The 25841-nt window shown below is 32.0% G+C and overlaps 5 protein-coding genes across 6 annotated transcripts; 2 read left to right on the forward strand and 3 right to left on the reverse strand.

The window, feature by feature from the left end:
• Positions 1 to 3898: 3898 nt before the first annotated feature.
• On the reverse strand, positions 3899 to 6091 carry LOC108548347 (ETS-like protein pointed). The gene has a single exon (XM_017901232.1). It carries the CDS (start codon positions 5312 to 5314, stop codon positions 3899 to 3901), a length of 1416 nt encoding a protein of 471 aa, XP_017756721.1. The 5' UTR covers positions 5315 to 6091.
• A 2389-nt stretch (positions 6092 to 8480) lies between these two features.
• Droj2 (DnaJ heat shock protein family (Hsp40) member A4-like) lies at positions 8481 to 10565 on the reverse strand. The gene is made up of 4 exons (XM_017901227.1): positions 10419 to 10565; positions 10013 to 10310; positions 9591 to 9930; positions 8481 to 9514 (listed from the first exon to the last, which is right to left on the reverse strand). The coding sequence occupies exons 1-4, from the start codon at positions 10548 to 10550 to the stop codon at positions 9085 to 9087; spliced, it is 1200 nt and encodes a 399-aa protein (XP_017756716.1). The 5' UTR covers positions 10551 to 10565; the 3' UTR covers positions 8481 to 9084.
• Positions 10566 to 13420: 2855 nt separating this feature from the next.
• RpS24 (ribosomal protein S24) lies at positions 13421 to 16642 on the forward strand. Of its 2 annotated transcripts, XR_001890262.1 has the most exons (5): positions 13421 to 13488; positions 13848 to 13916; positions 14129 to 14452; positions 15726 to 15801; positions 16530 to 16642. XR_001890262.1 is itself a non-coding variant. In XM_017901230.1 (4 exons), the coding sequence occupies exons 1-4, from the start codon at positions 13486 to 13488 to the stop codon at positions 16530 to 16532; spliced, it is 399 nt and encodes a 132-aa protein (XP_017756719.1). In that variant the 5' UTR covers positions 13421 to 13485; the 3' UTR covers positions 16533 to 16634. The 2 variants fall into 2 exon arrangements, 1 of the variants encoding a protein (XP_017756719.1); XM_017901230.1 differs by lacking the exon at positions 15726 to 15801 and having other exon boundaries at positions 16530 to 16634.
• A 223-nt stretch (positions 16643 to 16865) lies between these two features.
• Positions 16866 to 18067, reverse strand: LOC108548339 (uncharacterized). The gene is given in 4 exon segments (XM_083287394.1): positions 16866 to 17287; positions 17540 to 17752; positions 17921 to 18001; positions 18004 to 18067. Coding segments are annotated over 4 exon segments (780 nt in total).
• Positions 18068 to 19923: 1856 nt separating this feature from the next.
• Positions 19924 to 25121, forward strand: LOC108548340 (uncharacterized). Its single transcript, XM_017901225.1, has 5 exons — positions 19924 to 19991; positions 21726 to 21905; positions 22854 to 23546; positions 23610 to 24120; positions 24175 to 25121. Exons 2-5 carry the CDS (start codon positions 21753 to 21755, stop codon positions 25119 to 25121), a joined length of 2304 nt encoding a protein of 767 aa, XP_017756714.1. The 5' UTR covers positions 19924 to 19991; positions 21726 to 21752.
• The last annotated feature ends 720 nt before the right edge of the window (positions 25122 to 25841 follow it).

Consider the following 25841-nt stretch of genomic DNA (forward strand, 5'->3'; position numbering starts at 1 on the left):
CGAGATACGAGGTGCGAGATAAGATTCGATTAGCCGCAATTACAACGATAAATCATAAATGAAAATAAAATTCCTCGCTTTCGATTACCATAATGCACTTTTAGTATATATCAGTGATCCAAGTTCGTGCAATCGGAGAAAAATAAATTTCCTCGTAACCCGCTTACGCGCTTGCGCACGAACTATACGAAGATATTGAAAATAAAAACAGGAATATTTCGCTTGGAAAATTGTAGCATCGGTAATAACCGATACGCGTGTAAATAAAAAGCGAAATCCGAAAATAAACCGCGTCGTTAGAAAAAGCGGAATCCGTCCTAAAATATTCTCCGAGTTACGCTTCGAGTACCTCGAAGCTTTCTGCAAAATCACCTCAGTCATACGAAACAGAAACGTCGGGGAAAAAAGCACGATCAGACCGTGGCAGGCATCGCAAACTTTCCTCGGAGCATCTAGCTCGTGGAGACCATTTACGATTTCAACGCGGACAGTAGGTACCCAGACAGCGGTCTAGGGAAAAAAAAGTAAAAAAGGAAGAGAGGAGAACGAGCAGACGAAAGAACGAACGTCAAAGCTGAAGCCACGGCCGGCGCGGTGGTGGGGGGACAGGAGCGGCGCAACGCGGGGCGCAGAGGGGGGCTAGGGGAAGCGAAGTCCGAGCACCTAGGAGGTATGTACGAGAAGAGAGAACGAAAAGAGACAACAGGCCTGTAGATATTATAAATCAAGAAGAGGTCCGTAAAGGGAAGGTCGGTGGCGAAGGCGAAAGAAGAGCGAGGAAGAAACTCGGGAGGGAAAACAGGGGAGGGCAGGCTGGGGCAAGGGACAGAGGGGAGGGGAGGCATGGTCGTACATCACCGGCGGTATTTACGACGTACCATCGTAAATCAATGATCGCACGAACAGCGCGGTTCAACGAAATTCCTTTTCCCTTCCTATATATGCTCCCCCTTCCTTCCGACCATTCCTTCGCTTCCTGTACACGAGCCGATGTGAGAATCTGTCCTGCCATACATCGCTCCGGACGGTGGATGCTGAAGCCTAAGAATCTTTGAAGGAATCCCTGCCCCACGGCCAAGATATATCGACGATTTATCCGGCAAGACAAAAACTATTTGTCTTCGACTAGCAGAATTTTCGAACGCAAGACGAATTCATCGTGCTCGCGCGATTTATGCGGCTACCCCTCGACGGCATCTCGGATCTCGCGCGCGTGACTTTTTCAAGCCGTACGCGTCGACCTTCTGATCCCCCGGACCGGAGACGTGGCAACGTCGCGCGCTTCAATCCGTTCCGAGAAACGATGGCAAAAAAGAGCGGAGACAGGAGGAAGAAAATATAGAAAAAGGTATAAATCGGTACGATCACGTGTCCAGTGGACCAGGTCGAAAAGCAAGATGGACCGGCGGACTAGGGTCATTCGGTGTTGCAGGCAACAGAGCATTGTTTGTCGGGGCCCTTTAAACGTCATTTAAACCGTGACTCTTGCCAGCCCGGGAAGGATCGTTTTAACGAGGTTTGGGACAGACCAGGTCAGACCTCTTCCACCACCGGCGCACGATTACGCCACGAGGCGATGCCCTTTGCGCCTCGCACCACCTCCAGGAATCAACTTCCCTCGTTCGACACAAAGGTAGATGTGTCCCGTCACAGCTGATCCCGCGTGATCCGTGTAAAATCACGTTGCGCGATTGTCGGGACCCCGACCCCGTCACTCCACGAGTCATCTACCCTGGGGAAAGGCGAATCTTCGCCGCCATCTCGAGAGTACGATTTTACGTCTACTTAGGTCCAGTATGCTGGGGTCTGACTTTATCTAATATTTCTCGACGTTATTTATAATGCTCTCCCAAAAGAGAAGCACTGTCCGGGTATTTCGGTTTATAAAGTCGGAATTACTCGCGGTGAGGTTATGACCTTTGCCTCGCTCTATTTATGCGCCAGATAGTAGATAGGTTTAACGAACCGTCGAAAGTAAGCAAGAATAACTATTTCCCGAATTTTTCTCCTTCCTTCTGTTGAAAATCTATTTTCCCCTATTTTGGAAAGCTCGAGATTGACTTTTGCCCACGTATACAGGCTGTGTCGTTCAATCCTGTGAGATAGTGGGATAACGAATTATTTTATTCTCATTCAACTATTTCTGTAACTCGGTCGTACTTAATATAATCGAATATCGGATGAAAAATAATTATTACATCGCGTGTTTGCGATTTATAAATAATTTCAGGTGACCGAGATAAATGACTCACCCTATATATCTATTTACCCTCGTCGTATCGCTTTAATCATTATTTCTAGCGTTAAATAAATATTACCGCGAGTGATTGCTTATCTCGATTTATTTTATCGCTCGTAAAATATTTCCCAGATCACCAACTTCGCGCTTGCTATATCGGCCTACCAAAAATTTGTTTACCCGCGCGGCGCGCGTAAAGGAATTTACTACGCGTAATTTTTACGCGTACCGCGCGGGCGAGACAAATGTCCCCTTAAAAAAGGAGAGAAAAAGAAGAAAAAGGGAAAAAAATGAGAGGAAAAAAGGCGGAGAAAGCAAAGGAAGACAGCGGAGGATGCGTAGCATCTTGGCGGGGACAGCCGTAAAAAAGGCGCGGTGGAAAAGATGAAAGTGACCCTCGAACGGACTTTGAAAAGAGCCATAAAAGTACAATGAGGGGTTAGAAGGAAGACGCCTTCGCTTTCAGCGGACTGGATGACGACGGGTAAGGGGGCGTTCAACGGAGGGCCTTGGCTCCCAGAAAATTCGTGTTTTTTACTCGAACGTCGGGAAAGATTACAAAGGACGGAAAGGGGACAAAACCTTTTTAAGATCTACGAGAAGAAGCGAACGTCTCCGCGCTTAGGTGATGAAACTCGCTCGCGCTTGTTACGAGCGACGCTTTATTATCGGAACGAACTCCGTAAGTCATTTTTGAGGAACGATCGCGTTTCACGGTGACTCGACGCGCTGCCCACTAGCTCCCCCACGCCGCCGCGGAGTGGGGGCAAACTCTCACGTGGCAGTGTCTCCGAGTTTTTATCCTAATTTACCGACCGCTTCGCTAATCTTATTTGCTCGAGCTGGACGCGGTTTAATTCCATTAGCGAAATTAAAGTTCTAGCAAAGAGCATTTAACTGCGGATCGATGCTACTAACCCGCAAACCATTAAGATAAACCCCGTTGAAGTCAATTCGAAATAACGCGATAGTGGGGAACTTTTTACGTTACAGCTATTGCGTTTATCCCCGTAGAAATTACGTATAACGTTTAACGAGCATTTTCCTTCGATTTTCATAACCTACGAAATAAATAAACGTTGATTTTTTCTATATAACATTTCGAGTTTGGACTCCGAATGATTATTATTAATTACTTTTAATTAGCATTCGTGAAATTTTTGGTATCCTCTATGGTAATAGTATTTACGAAATTCAATATCGTTCGTATATACCGAAATTTGTATATTTATTCTAAATAATAGGTGGAAACCTTGCAATAAAAGATAAACGTTACGCGTTATACTTGTCACGTGGTTTGAAATTACCAGAACTTAACGTAGGAACGGAAAAGAAAATTACTTTTCTCGCTTAACTGCACGAAAATTGCTCGGAATTTCCATTCGATACTGCATCCGTTTGAAATCTATCCACTATGCTACAACTACAACAAATTTTTTCCCGTATTATACTTAATATACCTGCTATTTCCTAAACGCGTTAAGAAGCCCTATATTCGAGATGCGCGAATACTATTAGCCACGACGCGAACACGTATTCGTTTCGACTTAAAGGTAATAAACGTAATAGCGCGACTAGCGAGTAAAAATACGAAACTCGCTGCGCGCCATCTACATGAGCCAATTAGAAGCGATCAAGCGCGCGAAAGGGAAATATAACTCACCTGATATAAATGATGACCCCGTTGGTGCATATCCTTTTCCATCCACGTGGTACCGTAATCGCGTGTTGCTGCTGCTGCTGTTGCTGCGTAACCACCGCACTACCGTTCATCGTCAGCACTACATTTTGTTGCACAGAATTGTTATTGTTCGAGCCGTTGATGCGTGGCAGCGACGGCTGACGCGCAGCCTGCTGCGCGCACGCACCGCCGCCGTTAACCGTCGCAGCAGACAAACCGTCGTGTGCCGATTGACTTTGACTTTCGGGACTGCTCAGGCTACTATAAGTCGACGATTCACCGGTATCAGAACGGACAGAGTCACAGCTAGTTGCACCACTACCACCACTACCGACAACGACAACACTACCGCCACCACTAACACCGACGTTCGAACTGGACGAAGAAAGCGACGAGCCGGTTTGGTTATCGAAACCGTCCTGTTGCCGGCTCTTCTCGTCCATATTGATACGCTGTTCGACACTGTCACCTTGAAAGACACTCGCGGACGCTTGAGACGGTTCGTTTCCCTGTCGCACGTAAGCGACACAAGCGTCGTCGCTTAAAAGACCAACGCAACCCTCCCCGTGATCACCCTGCGTGATCTGACTGCTATTATTATAACCGTCGGCCAGTCTTGCTGCCGCTGGATAAATTTCACCGTGGATTCTCGATGGAAATAATTTGTTAGGTAGCATTTCACCAGCGTTTATCTTGCCGATCGGCTCCACGTTCGTTGCGAGGTTCTCGGTATTATTCGAATCGTTTTCTAATGGATTCCGATTCGCCGGATTCTTACTGTCACATGCCGACGCTACGCACGTCATGGTAGATGTCGCGGACGTGCTGGTCGTTTGAACCAGACTCGTCTGTCTGTATAGCAAACCGTTGTTCGAGACGATCGTTCCATAATCTTCTTCGTCTTCGGTGTTACCGGTGGACATGGATCGCGCCGACCGGCTCGATTCCCCATCGGTGGACACATACTCGAGTGGCTTTAGCCGGCAGCAGTTATTAACCGCGCTTCCAACAGCGCCGTTGTTATCGTTGCAATAAATGGCGGTTTTGGCGGGAAACGGCGCCGCCGCCGTCGCCACCTGCGGCGGCAGAATGCCGGCGTACGTCGCCTGCTGCGGAGACTGATAGCCGACTGCGGTGGCAGCAGCAGCAGCGGCGGCGGCATTCTGACCGACCGCCGTCGCGTACGCAAAATTCTCTCCCGATACGTAGACTAGAACACTATTTTGCTGAATCCCCTGTGTATGCTGAGGATGTTGTTCTTGATGTTGTTGCGGGTGCGTTTGTTGCTGGTGTTGCTGGTGTTGCTGCTGCTGCTGCTGTTGGTTATGATGATGATGATGACCGTGATTCGGGAGAGCAGGGTGCGTGGACGGCTGCTCAGGCTTGCCGGCCATGGTCCAGGTCCAGCAGCGCTGCAAGTAACCCCGACACCGACATCACTGGAACGCAGGTAGCACGCCTACGTGGAGACACCTCCGGGTTCTGCCGCATCCTCCATAAACGGGAATGATCACGCGTTAGCCACCACCGAAATCCGCCGCGTTCTTTCGGTCGTTCCTCTTGGCCACGCACGCTCACCGATCTTTCCGATCTTTGCTATCTCACACCTGTCATACGCGTTCTCGTTCTTCGACATCCTCGGCACTACCGCACACGGCATGCCGGATGAGTAGTTCACCGGTAGTTCTTTCACTTTTTCTCTCTTTTTCCTTCGCGTCGTTGTAGGGTTTTCAAGTCACACACATAACCTCTCACTTTCCTCGTAGCTGCGCGCTGAAAAACGATAACGATGCCAAGATTTTGAAATCGAAGAGTTGCCGTCGGACGACAGACACGCGCTATTCACCGGTCAATGCCCGTCTAACCTCTCTGCCGCGATCGGTGCACTCTACCATGATACTAATTTCGTTGGTGGTTCGTAATTTTAATGCATCGAAGATCACGGTAGAATTACGTCGGTATTCTTCTTCTCCGCCGGACTCGAATTACGGGAAAATAATACGATGAGTCAACACTTTCCATTCGGTCAATATGTTTTCGTTTCGAAAAGTAGTTTGTTCTAACAATAAAAGAGCATTACTTCGCTTTCTTCTCGGAACGCTTATACGGGCCAACGAATTTCTTCTGTGAAAGAATATTTTAAAACAGAACAATTATTTAGAGCGGATAAGTAAATCATGTTTTCTTGAATAAATTCTATGATTTTGGAGCAGGACGAATAGCAGCGTATTAAAATTTTTTCGAAAATTTCATTCCCTATTACGGCTCGATATAGAGTAAACGAATAACATTGTTTATTACAAAATTACGCTCCTGCTGTCATTTACAAAGCGACGGCTCACTCATTTGTCTCGTTCACCGATTCAGTCGCGTTGAAACAACACAATGGGGCCAAGCATTCAACTAACCTAGACTCTTGAACACGCTGTTATTCGTAACGCGTGTAGTAGGTTAAGCTAGAAAGCTATGTTAGAAGTGACAAATTCTTTTTCGAAACGTTGCGTGCACCGACGAGTAATGTGTAACTTAACTTTGGTGGAAAAAGAAGCAATGCTCATAAAGAAAAAAAATGTAACTTTATAAGAAAGTCAGGTCGTTGAGGTCGTTGTGTCATTGCCACGGTCCCGTCACGTTATTCGCGGTCGCAGTTCTGATTACTCCGTTTCACATGTACGCACTTTTCAACGAAGGAACAATGAATAGCACTCAATTATGTCATTGTGAGCCACTGTCACTAAAAAAATACGCTACTCTGAATCTTCGTTCACACACTATAGAAGAAAGCCATTTTCTTCGACACTGAATACGTAAAGGTTAATCGTGACCGAGCCACGACTCGCTCGATCGGTAATGGCGCGAATGCACTCTCGGTACAAAAAACACTTTATATTGCCGTAACAATTCGCGTTAAATCGCACGGACGGACGTACGTCGTGTTATGACGCTGTGTCATCGTCACAGCAGCAGTAGCACCACCACCACCACCACCACTGCCTCCACCACCACCACTAGTACTACCACCACTACCACCGGTCGCGGTTACGAACTCGGGTTAAGTTAACTAACCCTCTTCTCGACTCGAACACCTGCGCGGGCCGCGCTCATCGTTTTCACCGAACCTCACTTCTTGATCGCGTGGAAACGCACGCTTATTATATTCTGACTAGCACAGTTGCCTTGCTTCCTCGCACTGATCCCTCGTCGTCTACTTCGTAATCACTTTCTTTCGTAAAACACTGCTTCGACACAAACTATTGAACGAAATTCCATTCTGCGGATCCTATGCGTACGCTGTTTTCGCGTAACTGATATTGGAAAAATATGGCTCCCTCCGCATACCCAGAAACCTTTGCGGCATCTCGACGGCTGGCTTTCGGGCACTCGTATACGCACGTTACAAAAACATCGACCCTCGCTGCGATTATATCGCCATCGTTAGGCTATTCTACGTAACTCAAAGGCACGTTAACATTGTTACTTCTCATGAACGACACTATTCAATATACTCGCAGGCATATTCCGTTTAAATTTATACGTGCATAATAAATTTTTGACGTGTATCTTTAAAAAAAAAAAACTCCAAAAAAAAAAAATGAAAATATTTATATCGTAATACTTAAATATTATTTTTGAGAGAAATTAGATTCGAATGTTTTAACCAAATAATTTCGTTAAATAATGGATATAAAGAAAATTGAAGTACGACATGCATATGAGGGATCAAAGGTCAATTTTATAACACTTTTTTTTTTTTTTTTTTTTTTTTTTTTTTTTTTATTTTTTTTTTTTTTTTTTTTTTTTTTTTACATACTTGACATTATACTTTTTCCAATTTATTTGAGACGATTCAAAAACGTACTAATCAATCACCAATTTATCTATAATAAATAAGATTATAATACGCGTTTATTTAAATGAGCTATAGTAATTGCGGACGAGTACATGACCTTGTATACAGTAAACTATGTGAATGTTGAAGGCGTGTTTAATTTAATGCAGACGTACGATCATTAAAATGGACTCGCATTTACCGCGCATTATTTAGTTTGAATGAACAAACGAAAAACGTTATGTTAAGAGCAACAGCAGCTTCTCGATAATATTGGTAAATACATTTTCAGAAATTATATACTTTTGCTTTCAGTTCCAAATTACAAATAAATACTGAAACATTTTTTTTTTACATAAAACAATGAATACGCGCAGCAGTCCATTTTCACACACACAGGATTCATTTTCCTCGAATTGTATTTTTAATGAACATAAAATTTTTTCTCGATATCGTCATGTCAGTGTATAAGTTTATAAGCAAATTAAACACTATCTACATGTAATGTAATAACGTCCCATTGAAAAAAAAAGGAAAAAAGTAATTTTGGGATCTATGATCGGATTACATTATATTTCTGTTATAATAAAATATTCACCAATATACTTCGTACTATTTTTATGATCGTCGTTACTAATATAGACATCGAGTTAAATTTCAAAAGCTCGTATATAATCAAACACTAATAATTTAAAGAACTTTAGGGAATACGAATATAGGTAAGGTACTAATTTTGTTTGACTGTCTAACTTTATTTCTAGCATTCAGTATGCGCGTATCAATCAGTGCTGAAAACTGTTAGATAGAAAAAAAATTCACAAATAGCAGAAAGTAATCAGAATGTTCAGCGTTACATGATACAGTTGATTATGTTTTGCGTTTACTATTAACGTTACACAACGTTTGCATTAAATGTTGAGTAAATTCACCTTTCCTTATCACTATGCTTAATGATAAGTACATCTTTTTAAATACTTTTCTACAGCAAGCGATGAACTAATTTGTAGCCAGTTTACCAGTTTTCACGAGAATTTATAGTTTAATTCAAAAGTGGTAATTAATGTACCATCAACAGCGTTAAAGGTTTCCTATACAATTCAGTATTTGTTTGTGATCTTTATATTAGAATCATTAGTGATTCTATAGCTATAGCTCTCACAGTCGTGCACATATCTAAACATTTTTCTCCGATTCTTTTCACCTGTTTTGAAGAACTTTGTTATATGTCCGCATCTTTTCGTTCTTCTGTTAATACATGATTCAGAAACGAGCGAATGGGACAAAAGTTTAAAATGAAAGAATGACCATATTTATTGTGAGACTGATGTAATTGAATTAATTTGTGGCACATTGGACTCCTGTAGAATTGCCTTCGTCTTCGTCATATGCTTGTCGTTGTTCTCTTCGCCTCGTTTCTTGATCCTGATCCAAATCCACGAGATTACAACCCTCTGCTCCCTCGGGAATTATAACCTCTTCCCTTGGTGGCAAACATTGTTCGAGAGTTGGAATGACAGAAGGGTCCATTGTCTTCGGGAAATTTACTATGAATTGAATTACAAGCTTGCCATGTGTGAAAGGATCTTTGTGAATAGGCATTCCTTCATTCAAAATGCACTTTAAGTCTCCATGTTTTACAACAGTCCCCGGATATGAGGTTATCACTAAATCTCTTCCGTCCAAAGTGCGAATAACTTTCTGGAATCCACATAAAGCTTCTACAAGTTCTAATTGCATTCTCATTACTAAATCGCTACGTGAACGCCTAAAATAATATAATTAACATGTACATAGGCAATATATAATGTAATATTAAGTACAACAATCATTAAGGTACTAACCTGAAGACCTCATGTTCCTTCTCTTCAAGTAGGATAACAATATCTCCTGGCTCATAGTCTGGTTCCTGATCACCTTCTCCAGTAAAAACAATCTTCTGGTTATGTACCATACCTGGATCAACATGAACTTCGAGAATCTTTCTATCTCTAATGGTTTTCCTGCCACCGCATTGTTTACAGCGATCACGCGCATTTATACGGTCTCCTTGACCTTTACAGTCTGTACATATAGTTTGCATATGCTGTAGCATTCCCGGTGCTAGTTGTTGTATTTGCACTTGCATACCAGAACCATGACATGTTGAACACTGTTCCACAGAACCTTTCTTTCCACCAATACCTAATAAAAAAAAAAAAATTTTAATACATAACTTTTCCTCAAAGTAAATGTTTAATACATATTATTAAATAACAAAATGTACCATCGCATTTATCACAAATAACGTTCTTCTGTAAAGCTAATTTACGGACAGTCCCCTTGTACAGTTCCTCTAATGAAACAGACAACTGATGTATAACATCTTGACCTCTACGTTCTCTCCTGCGACCACTTCTTCCACCAAAACTTCCACCAAAGAACATTTCAAAAATATCCATAGGTGAAGAAAAGACATTGCAACCCCCTCCGCCTTCTTTTAAAGCTTGTTCTCCTCCTTGATCGTAAATTCGCTTTTTTTCAGGGTTCGACAATACTTCATATGCTTGTGAAATTTGCTTGAACTGTAATGCGAGAATATATTTAATAAGTAAATAGATTCTGTTATTATAAATATAAGTTCTGTTTATTTTAGTACAATTTTGATGTATTATTAAATTTAGGATACTAACTCTTTCTCCTTCATTAGGATTCTTATCAGGATGATACTTCAGAGCAAGTTTTCTATAAGCCTTCTTCAAGTCATCTTGTGAGCAGCCAGGTTTTACACCCAAGACATCATAAAATGTAGTTTCTTTCACCATTTTTATTCGTTTATTCTCTTCAAAAAAAAAAAACATTATTATGATTATATATCTTAATGTAATTAGTTGTTAATTATTTAATACATATTTTAATTTTATAGTTTCCCAAATTGCACAATTTGTTATGTAAGGAAATAAAAATTGTGGTTTTTAAGCATATATTAAATTATCAATTTGAAAAATATAAATATTTAGTCAACTGTTGTACAAATTCTTTTGGCACATTATTATACTTAATATTTAATGCTATATATACCAGTAATTATAAAAGTAGTCTAAATCAAAAATGCAAAAGAAATGAACTTTCCAATTATTTTATACTGCATTTATTTATTTTGCAATAAATTAACGCTACTTTTATAAAGTAGCAAAAAATAGAATCATTGATTAAATTTGTAGTTGAACTAAATTAAATTAAATTTTACAAAATGCAAAACTTTTGATATTTTGAAATAACATATACGATTTAGGCTACTTTCATAATCAATGGTACGTATGACAAACTAGTTGTATTGAACATAACCAATATTAAAAAAAAAAACAGTATTAAAATGATAAAATAAACAATTACATGTTTATTATAACTAGTATCACATAAATAGGATGCTCTAATAAAATACATTAAGTGGGTAAATACATACGATATATCAATTTGTAAGTCGTCAGATTATGCTTTTTATATACATATTTTATATATTATACATATTATATATAACTGAAGCTCTTTAGAGCTTTATCTTCATGCGTATGTGTATTATAAAAGTATTACGCGATTTAAAATCAAACTACATTTTTTTATTTAAGTATATTTGAAAGTCTGATTAAATAATAACAACAAAAAGATCAAATGTTAAATTGAGATATTATCTGTTATGCAATTTGATCATTTATAGGATACATATGTTGTGAATTCATCAGTTATACAGTACGAGATATTAGAATTAAAATTTAAGTATAAATAAGATATACAAATTCAATCGAAAATATATTTTAGGCTATTACATATACTGTTTGAAACAAATATTTAATAAATTATTCGTAATTTATGTTCCTGTAAAACATTAAAATATCATTAACATTAATATATATTATATAGATTTTTACTACAGAAATTTTGTCTACTGACCTTGAACTTCATTTGTAATTTTAGTAATAATATAACGCAATTAAAGGTATATGTATAAAATTATTAAAAAATTACTTAAAATATAAAAATTTTACAAGTGACTTTATGCTGAATACAAATTTTGGAGTAAACATATACAGGACTTCAAAGTACATTAATTATACGAACATAGAAAAGTCTAGCAAATTGTATCCATGTGCGCGTTTGGTTTCAAAATGGCGACGAGATTCATTTTAAGATGATAAAATATAATTAATTGACATGGAAAAGGGAACTAAACCCCCATTTCATTTTAACGCAGCATTTGTCGTATCTTGAACAAAGAACACCACACTTTCTAGATCTTTCTGCTAACATATATACATATACACACATATACGTAAGTACAAAAGGCTTGGACTGTCGGTTAAAGATCAGGTAAGGAAAAAAAAAAAAAAAAAAAAAATACCGCTAAAGAGATGATTTCAAAGAGGAAAAAAAAAAATTAACATTTGTTTATAATCGGAACAATCCAATTGATATAAGAATTGTAATTATAAGTTATTACGTCTAAGTGACACATACTCGGCAACTTCACCTACGTTTGGTATTGACACGACACGAGCAAGGCAATAGGAACATCCACCATTTTTCGACGTTAAAGTGCGAGTCATGGACGAGCACAACTTGTGCTATGATAAAATTCATTGATGCGTATTTCGTAATATACAATATGTTTGAACATCCATAGAACTATTATTCAACCTTCAAGCGATCACATCAGATTCGACAATTATTAAAAATACCTTAAAATTGTATTAATATTTTGTGATATTTTCAAATGTTACAACATAAATTGATTCTACACGCTACCGCTATGCGAATTCCTATCCCGACAAAAGTTCACGAGTTCGTAATCGATCGCACGACTCAACGGTGAAAATTCCATTCATCTGCGCATATTTCCTAAAATATTCTTGACTTTACAATTATTAGTATTAAATCTTACCTGTGTCAGCAGAAAGAAAGCCACTCGTGCAAAATATCCTGGTGCTGTAAACGCTCCCTTCACTCCACGTAATAGTATTTGACGAACTGTTGTAAGCGCATAGAACTCTCACCAATATTACTGCTCGTACCGTTCTCGAAACTTCCTAGAAGAGTAATGGACGTTACTCGAAAGGGAACCAATCAGATAGACCGAGAATTACAGCCAGCGCCAAATGAAATTACGGTCTTCCTAAGAATTTCGCAAGTACATGTTCTCCTACTCTGTCGGTAATATAGTAAGAAATTGGCTTTTATATCGAACTGAATAAATTTACACATTACATTGCTCAATTTTTTCATATATTGAAATTATAATAAAGTTGAACAATTTTTTTAATTAATAGCAAAATTGAAAAATTATATTTTTGTTATTAATGATAACATACAAGTTTAAAAATTCGAATGGACAAAGCATATTCATTCAAAATACTTTAATAATATTATAGTAAACATTATTGTAAAATAATATCATGAATATTACATTGTACTTTAATTTGTTAAAAAGTTCTAGATATTTCATTAGATAGATACTTAAAATCCCTAAATAGTGGGTAATAATATATTATATGCTCAGATGTAATTATTCCATATTGTTTTAAATATTTCATAATGTTACATAATTATTTTGATAAATTAAATTATTTTTTAACTATATAGTTAATAGGAAGAAGAAAACAAACTTTTTATAATAGCATTGGACAATTGTGAAATGTTTGACCGTTGATGGCGCTGCACGCTTCCGCAACTGTCTTTTTACTAGCGGTATAATAATCAAGCAAAATGGTACGTATTTTGTATCCTATTAATGTTGATTAATCATTGAGAAAAATGTAAAATATTTATGTAAAATATTGTTAATAATATATAATAACATGCTTTCTATAAAAATAATTTTTTTAATACCATTCCTGTCAATATTATTTACCATATTATTGTAGCATGAATTATTGACTCCCAATTACATACGTTATTAATGTAAAATTAAACATAAATGTAATCTTTTTGTACTATACAAAGAAAATTATGAAATTGATTGTTTTCGTTTAGTTTTAAATTCTTTTATTTAAAATAGTATTATCATAATAAAACATAGTATTAAAGAAAACATAACCTCAAAATGTTGTTACTATTTTGTACTATAGACAGAAGGTGCAGTTACTATTAGGACCAGGAAATTTATGAGCAATCGGTTATTATGCCGAAAACAAATGGTATGTGTTCCTAGAAGTATGTATTATTTATTTAAAATCGACGTGCACTTACATTACTCGATTTTAGTTTCATACACAGTATTATATGTTTAAAAGTTTATATGTCACTATAGTTTTGTCAGTATTTGAATTAGCAGATAAAGATTTCTGCAATTATGAGCAACATTATAGTTAACAATCTACAATATTCATGACATAATATCTTGTTGTAGGTTGTGGATGTATTTCATCCAGGCCATCCATCAGTTAGAAAAACAGAAATACGTGAGAAGCTAGCTAAAATGTACAAAGTAACACCAGATGTAGTATTTGTATTTGGTTTCCAAACCAATTTTGGTGGTGGTAAATCAACTGGATTTGCATTAATCTATGATACATTGGACTTCGCAAAAAGATTTGAACCTAAATACAGATTAGCTAGGCATGGATTGTTTGAAAAACAAAAACAGACAAGAAAACAGCGCAAAGAACGTAAAAACAGAATGAAAAAGGTTAGGGGTACACAGAAGAGCAAAGTAGGAGCTGCATCGAAAAAGGTAAAATAACATTTTATCTGTTTTTAAATTACCATTAAGTAACATCACTTGTGTAACATTATATTCCTCTTATGTTTTATAATTATTCAAATAATGAATTTATTGAAATTTTTAGTAATATAAAATAACTTGGTGATGGTTTATATTTTACATAGTTTTAGTAATAGTCTTTATATATGATTTATTTTTTTTATCTTTTATGCTTTCAAACTATATAATATGTATTTCTAATACATGTAACATGTATTTATTTTTTTAGTAATTATCTATTTTTCTAAATAAATTTAATAAATCGTTAGTAACTATTTATAGTGACAGGTAGTGAATTTATTTTACAAATTTTGTTAAAATATTTAATAGCAAGTTTTAAGTACAAACAATACAAAAACCAAACATATGCGGACATTAATATATGTGTCTAATCAATAATAATTTAATATATCTAAATGAACTATACATATTAGTAACATTAAAACATTCAGTTTTTGATATATCAAATATTGTAATTTTATATTAAATTAATATTTTTTATATTTCTTGAGAATTATATAGCCATTGATTATTTAAGATTATTTGAAGTTAATAAACTTTGTTTTATTATTTCTATAATATGAAAACAGTGTCGTACATTATTGATTGGCTATGTGAATGAATAGCATAATTTTCATCATACATGATATTCATTCAATAAATTTTATGTAATTATATATGTAAAGTGAACATTTAATTTATTATATATTTATGCATATATAGTAGATTCCCTCTTAACTGGTTTTTATAAAATAAGATCCCTAATTGAAATTAATTACTGGTGAATCTAGAAATATATGCAGAATATTATTTATAGTGTACAAATAAGTAAAATAATATATACATATGAAAAGAAAAAATATAACAATAGATGGTATATGTATATATAATTAATATTTATCAGCATTTTAAAATAAATTATTTTTGTGAATTTTTTCTATTTCCTATCACATTCTTTTCGAATGTATTAAATCCTTTATGCTTTTAATTTTTGTCTTTTATTTTATTTCAAAATTATATTCAAAGACACTCCAACAAGAAGATTAAATTAAATTTTTCTTGATTATAATTGTTCTGAACTTTAAGTGAAATATATAATACAAAATATATTTTGTTTATCCTGCTTAGTCACCCAATGTGTCTACTTAAGGCAAAACTGGATAAGAAGGAATCTACTTCAAATCTAAATGTATATCATTTTTGCATGCTATTCAGTGGTATACGCTTTTCATTTATATTCTAGGGAAGGAAGTAGTCAAATGCTCAATATTTTTACTACAATTCATCAAGAGGGAACTTAATTATGATGCTCATATATGGTCAGCATGCAAATTTCTAGGTTTCAGTTTCCCTTATATAATGTGTTTTCTGAATTTCCCCCCTTTCTTTTAGATTTGGTTAGATGTGTCTTGTATTGTTTTTTTATGCAGTGTGAAATTTAATAGATATTCTGTAGTGTATATTTCATTTATCTCATGTATTTTCCATTTTAACAAAGTTGCAGTCACATGACAACATTGAAATATAAATAGTTTATATAGTTTCTCATGCTATATACTATTATACCTTATATACTTACATACTCTTAATCATATGTTATGATTTTCATCAAATAGTTTGAAATTCATAATTTGCATTGGAATTTTTAAATATTAAAGAATAATTAATTTTGAAATAGTCAAAGTTAATGTTAATTCTTTCCTTTAAAATTTAGAGTCTTATAATAGAATTTAATATATTCATATTGAGTTTTAGTAGTATATCCAAAGGAGGCTTTATGTATTACTAGTGACAATATTTTTATTGTAAAATAATTATAACATAAAATATATTTTATTAGTGTGGAATTAAATAATACAAGAACACTTTGTTGTATGTTGGAGATTTTCTACTTCATAGTATTATGTATTTATTATGCATTATTTGTCTCTTTTGTGCTTTCAGTAGAAGTAGAACATTTTTATGCATGTGTGGAGTGTAATATCAATTGCTATTGAAGTTAAACATTTCACTGATATCTATTTCTTTTTTTTCTTTTTTATTGCAGTAAAACCATAAGACATCATGAAGACTGCGATTTGTTCAACATGGACGTAAAAATTATTATAATAATTTATTATCACAGATAATTATGATAAGTTTTACAGAATAAAAGTGTACTCTTCTTGATGAAAAATATTCATTGCAGTACCTTTTTTATGCCTCATTGTTTGTACATTTATCCATAAGCATTTATTATGAAAATATTGTATGATATATAAACGTAATCTAATGTCAAAAATGTTTATTTTCATATAAAGATGAAAAATGTCTTTTTGAAAATTTTAATAAATGTGTAAGATGTATAAAAGTTACAAAATATTGGCTATTTAGATAACATATATTATCCCATAAGAACTTCTACAGAAGATCCTACTTGAACATCATTATCAGTTTCATTGTCTTCTAACGATCCGTTTATTTCGGATGAAAAATTCTCGGATAAATCGATCGGTTCAGTAATTCCTATCGTTGTTTGAGAATCAGTGTGCTGCGTCATCAAGGATGTTACATTATGCATCGTCAACGCGGTCGTAAACAAGGTCGTTGGTGAATATTCCGTGACTTCGGGATCATTCGTCATGTTAAAAGTCTCTCCAGTCTCTGCTTGAGTCGACTCTTTTGGATGAATGGTACTTGAAGATTCGAATTTGAATTCATTAGAGGTCTCCTCAAATTCATCTTGATGCTTAAATCCTTTTTTAATAAAATACCAATTGCCAACACTAAATCCCCAATCTTGATTAGAATCAAAAGATAAGGTAGCTGCAATTTAAAAATGATTTAGATGAGCAAAATTTTTACAATAGATTAATACTTACTAATTAATTATGGGACTATTTATGTTTATAATAGCATTTCATACTATATCGTTTTTTAGTATATTTAAAATAACCTATATTTCACCTATATTTCTCATTTTCAAAGTAAAGTGTATGAGAAAATTATAAACTTAGCATTAAATAGTAATATTAAGTAATCAAATAGTAACAAATCTAATATTAAATCTTTATTTACATATATTTAATAAATGCCATTCGTGATTTCTTAATCTTCTTATTAATTCAAATCTATCCAAGTCGAACATTTCAATTGTCAAGAAAGGCATTGTTGTCGTGGTTGTTTGTCCAAATATTCTCTCATGAATTTGATTTTTTATATTACAAAACCAGTCTTTTACATTTTGCAATAATTCATCACCCCGGAAATCTGTTAACAATCTATTATTTCCTGTAACAAAGAAACTTAAATTGCTATTTGTGAATTGAAATGTTATATACTAAATTGTATTAATAGGAGTAATGAAATCTTAATATAAAAATTTTTGAAAGTATGTTAGGGAATTTAAAGTCGTTGTATTTGAATTTATCACTAAAATAACTTAACATATCGTAACACCTGCACTATAAATTTTAATTGATGTAGACGAATTACAAATTGTAAGCACTAAGAAGGTAACTAGGACTCGCATTTTTTTTGGAATACTGAAATCTATGAACAAATGTTCATGCTTTTATATATATTCTTCCGGAAGTAAATGCTCATTACATATTTTTATCGAGAATCAAGTAACTTCCAAACTGATGTTATGCAATTTTTACGACCTTGTTTGTCTTGATTCTAGTGATGATTATTGTATAGAGAAGATTGATTGATAACGAAGCCATGTCAAATATTTTCAAATATATATCTAAATATAATGTAATTTCGGTAAATATTTGACACGTTAATGTAAACATCTATTTCATTTAATCGAATATTTTATTCATGGCACGTATCGCCTTCATTAATAAAAGGAATATAAGCAATATATATTTTAATTTTAAATTTCATAAAAACGTATATATGAAAATCTACATATATTTGTTATGATTAACTCTTATTCTAAATACATGAGCTATTTTAGTGCTCAGCAGAATATTTGATTTTACGCAGACAAAATTTCATTGTATATTGTTATGTTTAATCAAGTTTGTAGAAGCCATCAATAGAAATAATCTATTGATTTTAAGACACTGACAGGCGCAGATTTATAGATGAAGTTCATACAATAGAGTTCGTGTATAACACCTACTGTATGTTGATTATAAGTCGTTATATATTTATTTTATCATCTACAGTAAACATATAGTAAAGGTTATAGGCTCTAACATATTAAAAATAGGAAATATATTAGAAATCCAATTTACGATTATTTTTAATATGTTACATTATTATGAATTACATATTGATTATTGTTACTCGTTTTATCATTTAAATTGATGCAGGTAACATTTTCAAAAATTTATTTTTTAAATATGATAATAGTAACATTAAATATTTAATTTTTATTATTTCGAAATTTTTAATAAAATTATTTATATTATATCGTGATACATTATTTCGTATTATACAATATTACTAATTAATTAATATTTAAGTAGTTGTATAATTTTATGGTGAACTACATCGCAATAATAATGAGATTAGTATTTTACATTAGGTTGTATTGAATACTGAATGTTGTAGTCCAATTTAATTTCAATATTACGCAATTTTGAGACGAGTTGTAATGTAATATAAGTATTCTATAATCTATTAATCGTATATGTACAATCAAGCTTATAACAGCAGAACATTATTGCCGTAGTGGTTGTTTACAGCACGAGTGTGACAAAGGTATACATATGTATCGTGCAGATATATTGATTTCGCCTTAAACACCAGAAAAAGTTGAATCTTCTGATATTATATTATGTTTTCTTTTTTATACAATATTATAAATTATATTAGATAGATTATATTATATTATATATTATACATTATAATAGATTATATAATAGATTATATTTTCGTTGTTATTTATGTTCTGTTCTATGAACGTAATGCATTCTCACAGCGGTCAGTTGAAACTGTTTTATGTTCAAGATTAATTAATTTAAAATTAAGTTAATGAAATAATTAGTTGCCAAGGTAAAGAATTGTCATACTGTATATTTTGGATACAGTTTACGGTCAACAACATTGAAATAATATTTTTTGTTACTTTTACAAGTATTCTTGACTGCTTAAATAAGCTAAACGTGCTTTAACGTCTTTTGTAACTTTATTGGTTATGTGATTCCTATGTACATACATATGTGTATATGTGAACTTGTATTTTACTATATTGTAAGTTATATGTGTGGTAATAAATTTGTTAAAAGTCTTTTTAATTGTGAGGTAATCGGCATAATGTTACAAGTATTAGATTAAACCCTTAAAGTCTACTTGGTGTTGAGGGATTGTTAAATTCCAAATCACATATCGCAGTGGTATCTTCCATAGTGACACGCATAGCTACAAATCTGCTAGTGTTTTTCGTTTATATACGCATGCTCATAACTCGAAGAAACTTATTCTGGTATACATTTTGCTGAAAAGCACGTTCATGAACATATACCAAATTGTTGAAATTTGTTGAAACATTATCTTCAATCCATCAGCTAATGTAAGTACAGAAGTGTATGTTATAAAATCTCAACATTTTCATAATGTCTGTGTATAAATTAAAAATTTACGAACAGGTTATAGTAAATTGTAAAGAGTGTACGTAGTGTAATAATATAACCTATTGTTGATACAGTAATGTCATTATTTTATCAATTGTGAAAGTAATATGTTATATAAATCTGTTTATTTGTATTTGTAATATGATTAGGAAATTAAAAAATATTATTTTTGACAACTGACTGCAATTATAGAATTTTTAATACGTTTTGTGGATCATTTAGTGAATTCTCTAAATTAGGTTGTATTGGCTGAGTCACGTGATATAAATCAGGGACGAAATAGTATTTGAAAGATCCCTTTGTAAGATGTGTAATAGTTCGAATGTAAAAATCGTACTTCAGGTAAAACATCTAAATTCTAAAATATAATATAATAAAATGAAATTACATTTCTGCAGATATAAAACATTTAATAGTTTGGTTTTATATATACATTATATTTATAACGATTTTGATAAAATTAATTTTTAACAAATTTAAAAATGTATTTTTAGTACCTAACCTAACCATACTTCGAATTATCAATAAAAAGAAAATTTATTTTCCTCAACTAAAACTGTTTATTTGAATCAAAGAATTATCTAATATATTTTTCCACAAATATTTATCATAAATTAAAAATTAAGTTTAATAAAACGAATATAATAATTATTAGATTTTTATAATAACTGCATAAAATCATACCAGTAATTTACTTTATCTATTATGCGTATATTTATAGTTCAAATAAATATGTTAATGAACAATTTTTATTGATTAACGTATATTTAAGAGAGAAATGCTAGTATTCATAACAAATTGTAATATTTATTGATGTTCGTCATACGAATGTTCTATTGTTGAAATAACCAATTATGTAGTGCAATAATTAATATCATATTTCTGGAAATAATATTAATATTTTTACCTAATTACATAGGTATTGTATAAAAGGATTACGAAAATTATAGTATAATATTATATAAATATTTATATAAAACATGTAAAGGAATAATTTTTATCTTATTTACATATATGATCAAATCTCAATGCAGAAAATCAAAAATAAAATTTATATAGCTTACATTATACATAAAATTAGAAAACAATTATAATTTGATATATTTGCGAGCATTCTTGTCTTAAACTAACCTTAAATAAATGTATATTTTATTACATCGAATTTCGTAAATTCGTGTTTAGTTTATTATTCTGTAAGATCATTTCAATATAATAATATAGTTCATGTTAAATTTTCAAATAAAACACCCTAAATAATTTTTCCATTTATTATTAATATTATTCAAATTCTATGGTCTGTTTATTTTAGTTCAAGTACATTTAATATATTGTTCAATATATTATATATTACTTTTATAATTATATGAAATTTTATAATATTGTAAGTTACAATTTGTAATTAAATTGTAATATTAATTTTTTGTTAGATCAGTATTATACATAATAATGGTTAGTGATTAAGACCTAAAATATTGATTAGAGTAAATTAAATTGTTGCAAAGCAAATGACATTTCCAACAGTCCGATTTGTTATTATATCAAAAAAATATAACATAGATCAAGGGAAAAACTGATGAACATCGGACTAGTAGGGAGGGAAATAAAATGGCGGATCGTTTCACACGGTTTGCATACAACACATTCACACTGTATTGACTCGCAATTTCGTTTAGGTTTTAACCTCCATATTTTGAATTAAAATGTTCGAGAACGTACCCTCTGATGAAAAATATGGACATGATAAAGAAGATATTATGGAAGAATTAGAACATAAGCCATTATTAGTATCTATACCTAAAATAGAACCATTATTTCCTAATATATCTATCTCGAATGAAGATACGTCAAATGTTGTAAGTACACATGCATGTTATGTATATATCTAATTTTCTATATTTTTTTAGTACATGGTTTTACTTTTTTTTGCTAGACAAATTAGATGTCTATTAGATTAATTTGTAATAGTTTTAAATGTATTATCATGCGTAAATAATTTAGTATTATTGAAAATTCCTTGAATTTTAGTATTGTGGTTTATTATTATAATATATTATATATTTATCAATTCTTTTGTTTTTAAGAAAATAATAGAGAATAATTAGTTTACATTTGTGTCATACGGCGGGAATTTTAAATTTATGTAATTTCTTATTTTATAATATATAAATTTCCATTTTTATTTTACTTTAAAATTATAAGAATGAAAGTGTGAGCTTCTATTAGTCAAAATATTTTGTTCTTTTCAATAATTGAATATCTTTAAATTTTACTGTAATTTCATTTGTTAAGATCTAGAAAGCAAAATATTGTATTTATTATTTGTGTTTATATGTAATATAATTAATAAGAAATTAAAAACTTAAAAGTGAAATTCTTGTATTTATGGATGTATTCTTTATTTTCATAACTACAGATTTAATTTTAATTTTTACAACTAATAATTGTTTTTAGAAAACTTTAGGACAAAATTTCTGTAATTTTTATATTTATAGTTATCGATCTAAGTTCGGTTCCAATCATTTGTACATAAAATAGGTTATAATACAAATATGATTATTATTATGTAATACAGTAATAATTTTAAGTTTTACATTAATTGTAGTAATCATATTATTTTATGAAGCATATGCTATATTATTATACATCAAAATAATTATGTTTTAAATTGATTAATATGTTATTATAAGAAGTAGATTATTCTTTTATATTATACTTCATTCTATAATATCTATTATAATATATTATTTGATTAAAAAAATACAAAATTTACTCATATATACCTATATCTTTTTCAATTTTAGGATGAACTGGCAATTCCATTTGTTACCCCATATAAGGTAAAGGATCCTATTATCTTACTTGAAAGATGTGACAAGATATGGGAGACGTTAAAAATAGTAAAAAATATACAAGATAGAAATAAGAGTAATGTGTTTAATTCATTACCATTAGAAGTAACAGCTGCAAAATCTACAAATGTATTAAATGATAACAAGTATATTGAATACCAACCAGTATTAGGTAATAACAGTGCTGGATTACCAAATTTTAAATTGTCTGTAAAAAATAAAAAAAAATTATATCAATGCGTTACATGTGGAAAACAATATTCCTTATATCGAACAATGAGATATCATTCACAAAAAATACATGGTATTTATATACCAACAAAAACTATGAAAAATGATGAAAAAAAAATGTTAGACAAGGAAATGATGATCAATGAAAAAATTAATTCTCTATACGATAATATACCCTTATTAACTTGTACATTATGTAAACAAAGTATAAGAGATATGAGAAAACATTTAGTAGATTATCATAAAATTGAGTCACCTAACTTCATGTTGAAAAAATTAGATGAAAAACTTACTGTTTCAGAAGGTAATAAATTGAATGTTTTTAATAATGAAAATAAAACTTTGAATGAAATTAGTCAAGAGAAACAAAGAAATTCTTTGTATTTTCAAAACGTACGCCGACGAAAATCAAATGTACGATATAAAAATGGTAAGAAAAGATATATGGGTCGTAGTGAAGACTATGATAACTTAAAGATATTAAGAAACAAGAAACGTAAGTGTGAAATTTGTCTTGGCCTGTATCAAGTAAGTAGTTTCTTTAGACATATTCGGGTTCACCGTACTCGTGGAGAAACAAAAGAAAATTTTCATTTATCTACTAAAAAATACGCTAATTCCCCCTTACATCGAAAGTCAAAAAAAAATTTTAAAATAGATGATATATTCTTTCCAAGTACAAAGTATAATGCTAAATATAATTCAAATCTATCTAAGAATAATGAAGGGGAAGAACAGATTATGCAAAATGAGAATAAGGATAAGAAGATGTCAGATGTATTTGTTTGTTCTTGTGGAAGATCATTTCGTAATCCTCATACTTTGTTTACCCATAAAAAATATTGTATTTTATCAAAGGAATTAGAATTGTTACAAACAGCAGATAGTGTTGCACAAAGTGATTCTGATAGACATTCTGGAACTGGACTTAGCATAACAATAAAGAAAAAGAACAATTCTTATGAAATTATTGATAAAGACAATGGAAGTGGGAATAAGTTGCAAGATATCAGGCATTCAAACGTTATTAATGAATCATTAGATACATCTGAGAATAATACTCAAATAGAATTACAAGATTATCCACGTGAAATTCTAGAGTTATCCAAGTACAGTGAAAGACACAGCATTTTGAAGCTTGAATCTGTTAATGAAGATGTTGATATCGATATTGAAGATGATTCAGAAGCTAATTTTTCTAATAATAATATTTCCAATTCTGCATGTGAAGTAGTAAATAATTTTAGTCAAGAAAGAGAAGAATCAACAATAAAGGTAGAACAAGATGATAAATCTTATCAAGAGAATAGTAACTCTGAGCTTTTGCAAGAAACTGCTCTTTCTAAAAATGATAGCAAACAATCTAATGACATTAAAGTTAATTTTAAAACAAAATACAATGTTTGTTTATGTGGTTATCAATTTTATACTAAAAGAGCTCTTGAAATTCATATTAGCAAACATCATGCAGGTTCAAAACTCCTATGCGGGTACTGTAAAGCTAATTTTCCTAATGCTACCGAATGGAATAAGCATTTATGTTCTGTTACTCAGGGAAAAAAATTTGTTCCTCTACCATTGGAAATAAATTGTCGTTATTGTAATATTACTTTAAATGCATATAAAAAATTTGATGATCACGTAAAACTTAAACATTTTGATCCTATATTACCATTTCATTGTTTTCAGTGCCATAAACGATTTTCAAATACTACAGCACGAAAAATGCATGCTGATACAGATCACAAGATAACTATTTGTTCTATTTGTAATAACAAATGTTTAAATTTTATGAAATCCAAACATAAAGCATATCATTATGGACTTGGATTTCCTTGTCATTTTTGTAAAAGAACTTATACCTGCAAAATACATTTACTAAGACATAACAAAGCAGTTCATCACAACATATTAGAATCTTCAATTTATGATTTGAATCAATTGTCTTTCATGAATTCTACAATTTCTGATTTAGGCAATAATAGTTAAATATTCCTAAAATTATAAAATCATCATAATAAATATATTGAAATGGAAAGTTTAAGTATGTAGTTTGATTTATAAAAAACAAATGTCAATGAAATGAACAGAGATACAATTTATAATTCATTCTTTTCCTTGTTTTTTTTTGTTTTATTCTTCTTTCTTCTTTTTTTTTTCTAATTAAGGATCTAATGAACGATACATTTTGCTATGAATTTTGTTATATGTATTACATATTTGTAATAAAGTATATACGTATATGTATATAACGCACAAAAGACATACACCACTGTGGTATAAAGTAATGTAATTGTATATAAATAATAACGTGTACATAAAGGTGTATTATAACATTTAATTTTTATTGACTAAGTACGCACCATATAATTGAATTCAGTGTCGATCATAAATAAAGTGTTAATATATGATTACTATAGAGGAGTAGAGTAATGACTCATGTTAAATTTTGAAGAAATATTAATTTTGGTCTTAACTATATATATTTTGATTAATGATACATGATTAATATTATAATTTTATTTACATTATTTTGTTGTAATTATCTTTAGTTATCAATTTAATGTAGAATTTTTTATGAAACCAAGATATAAAATATATTTATAAGATATTGGTAATGTGAATGCTTTGTATTTTGTAGATATACCAAACAGTTATTATTCTTAAAAATATATAAATTTTTTAAAGTTAATGTTGACTTATATTAAT

The sequence above is a fragment of the Eufriesea mexicana genome, unplaced genomic scaffold (genome assembly GCF_001483705.2).
Source record: "Eufriesea mexicana isolate 0111107269 unplaced genomic scaffold, ASM148370v2 scaffold1556, whole genome shotgun sequence".
Taxonomy (NCBI): Eukaryota; Metazoa; Arthropoda; class Insecta; order Hymenoptera; family Apidae; genus Eufriesea; species Eufriesea mexicana.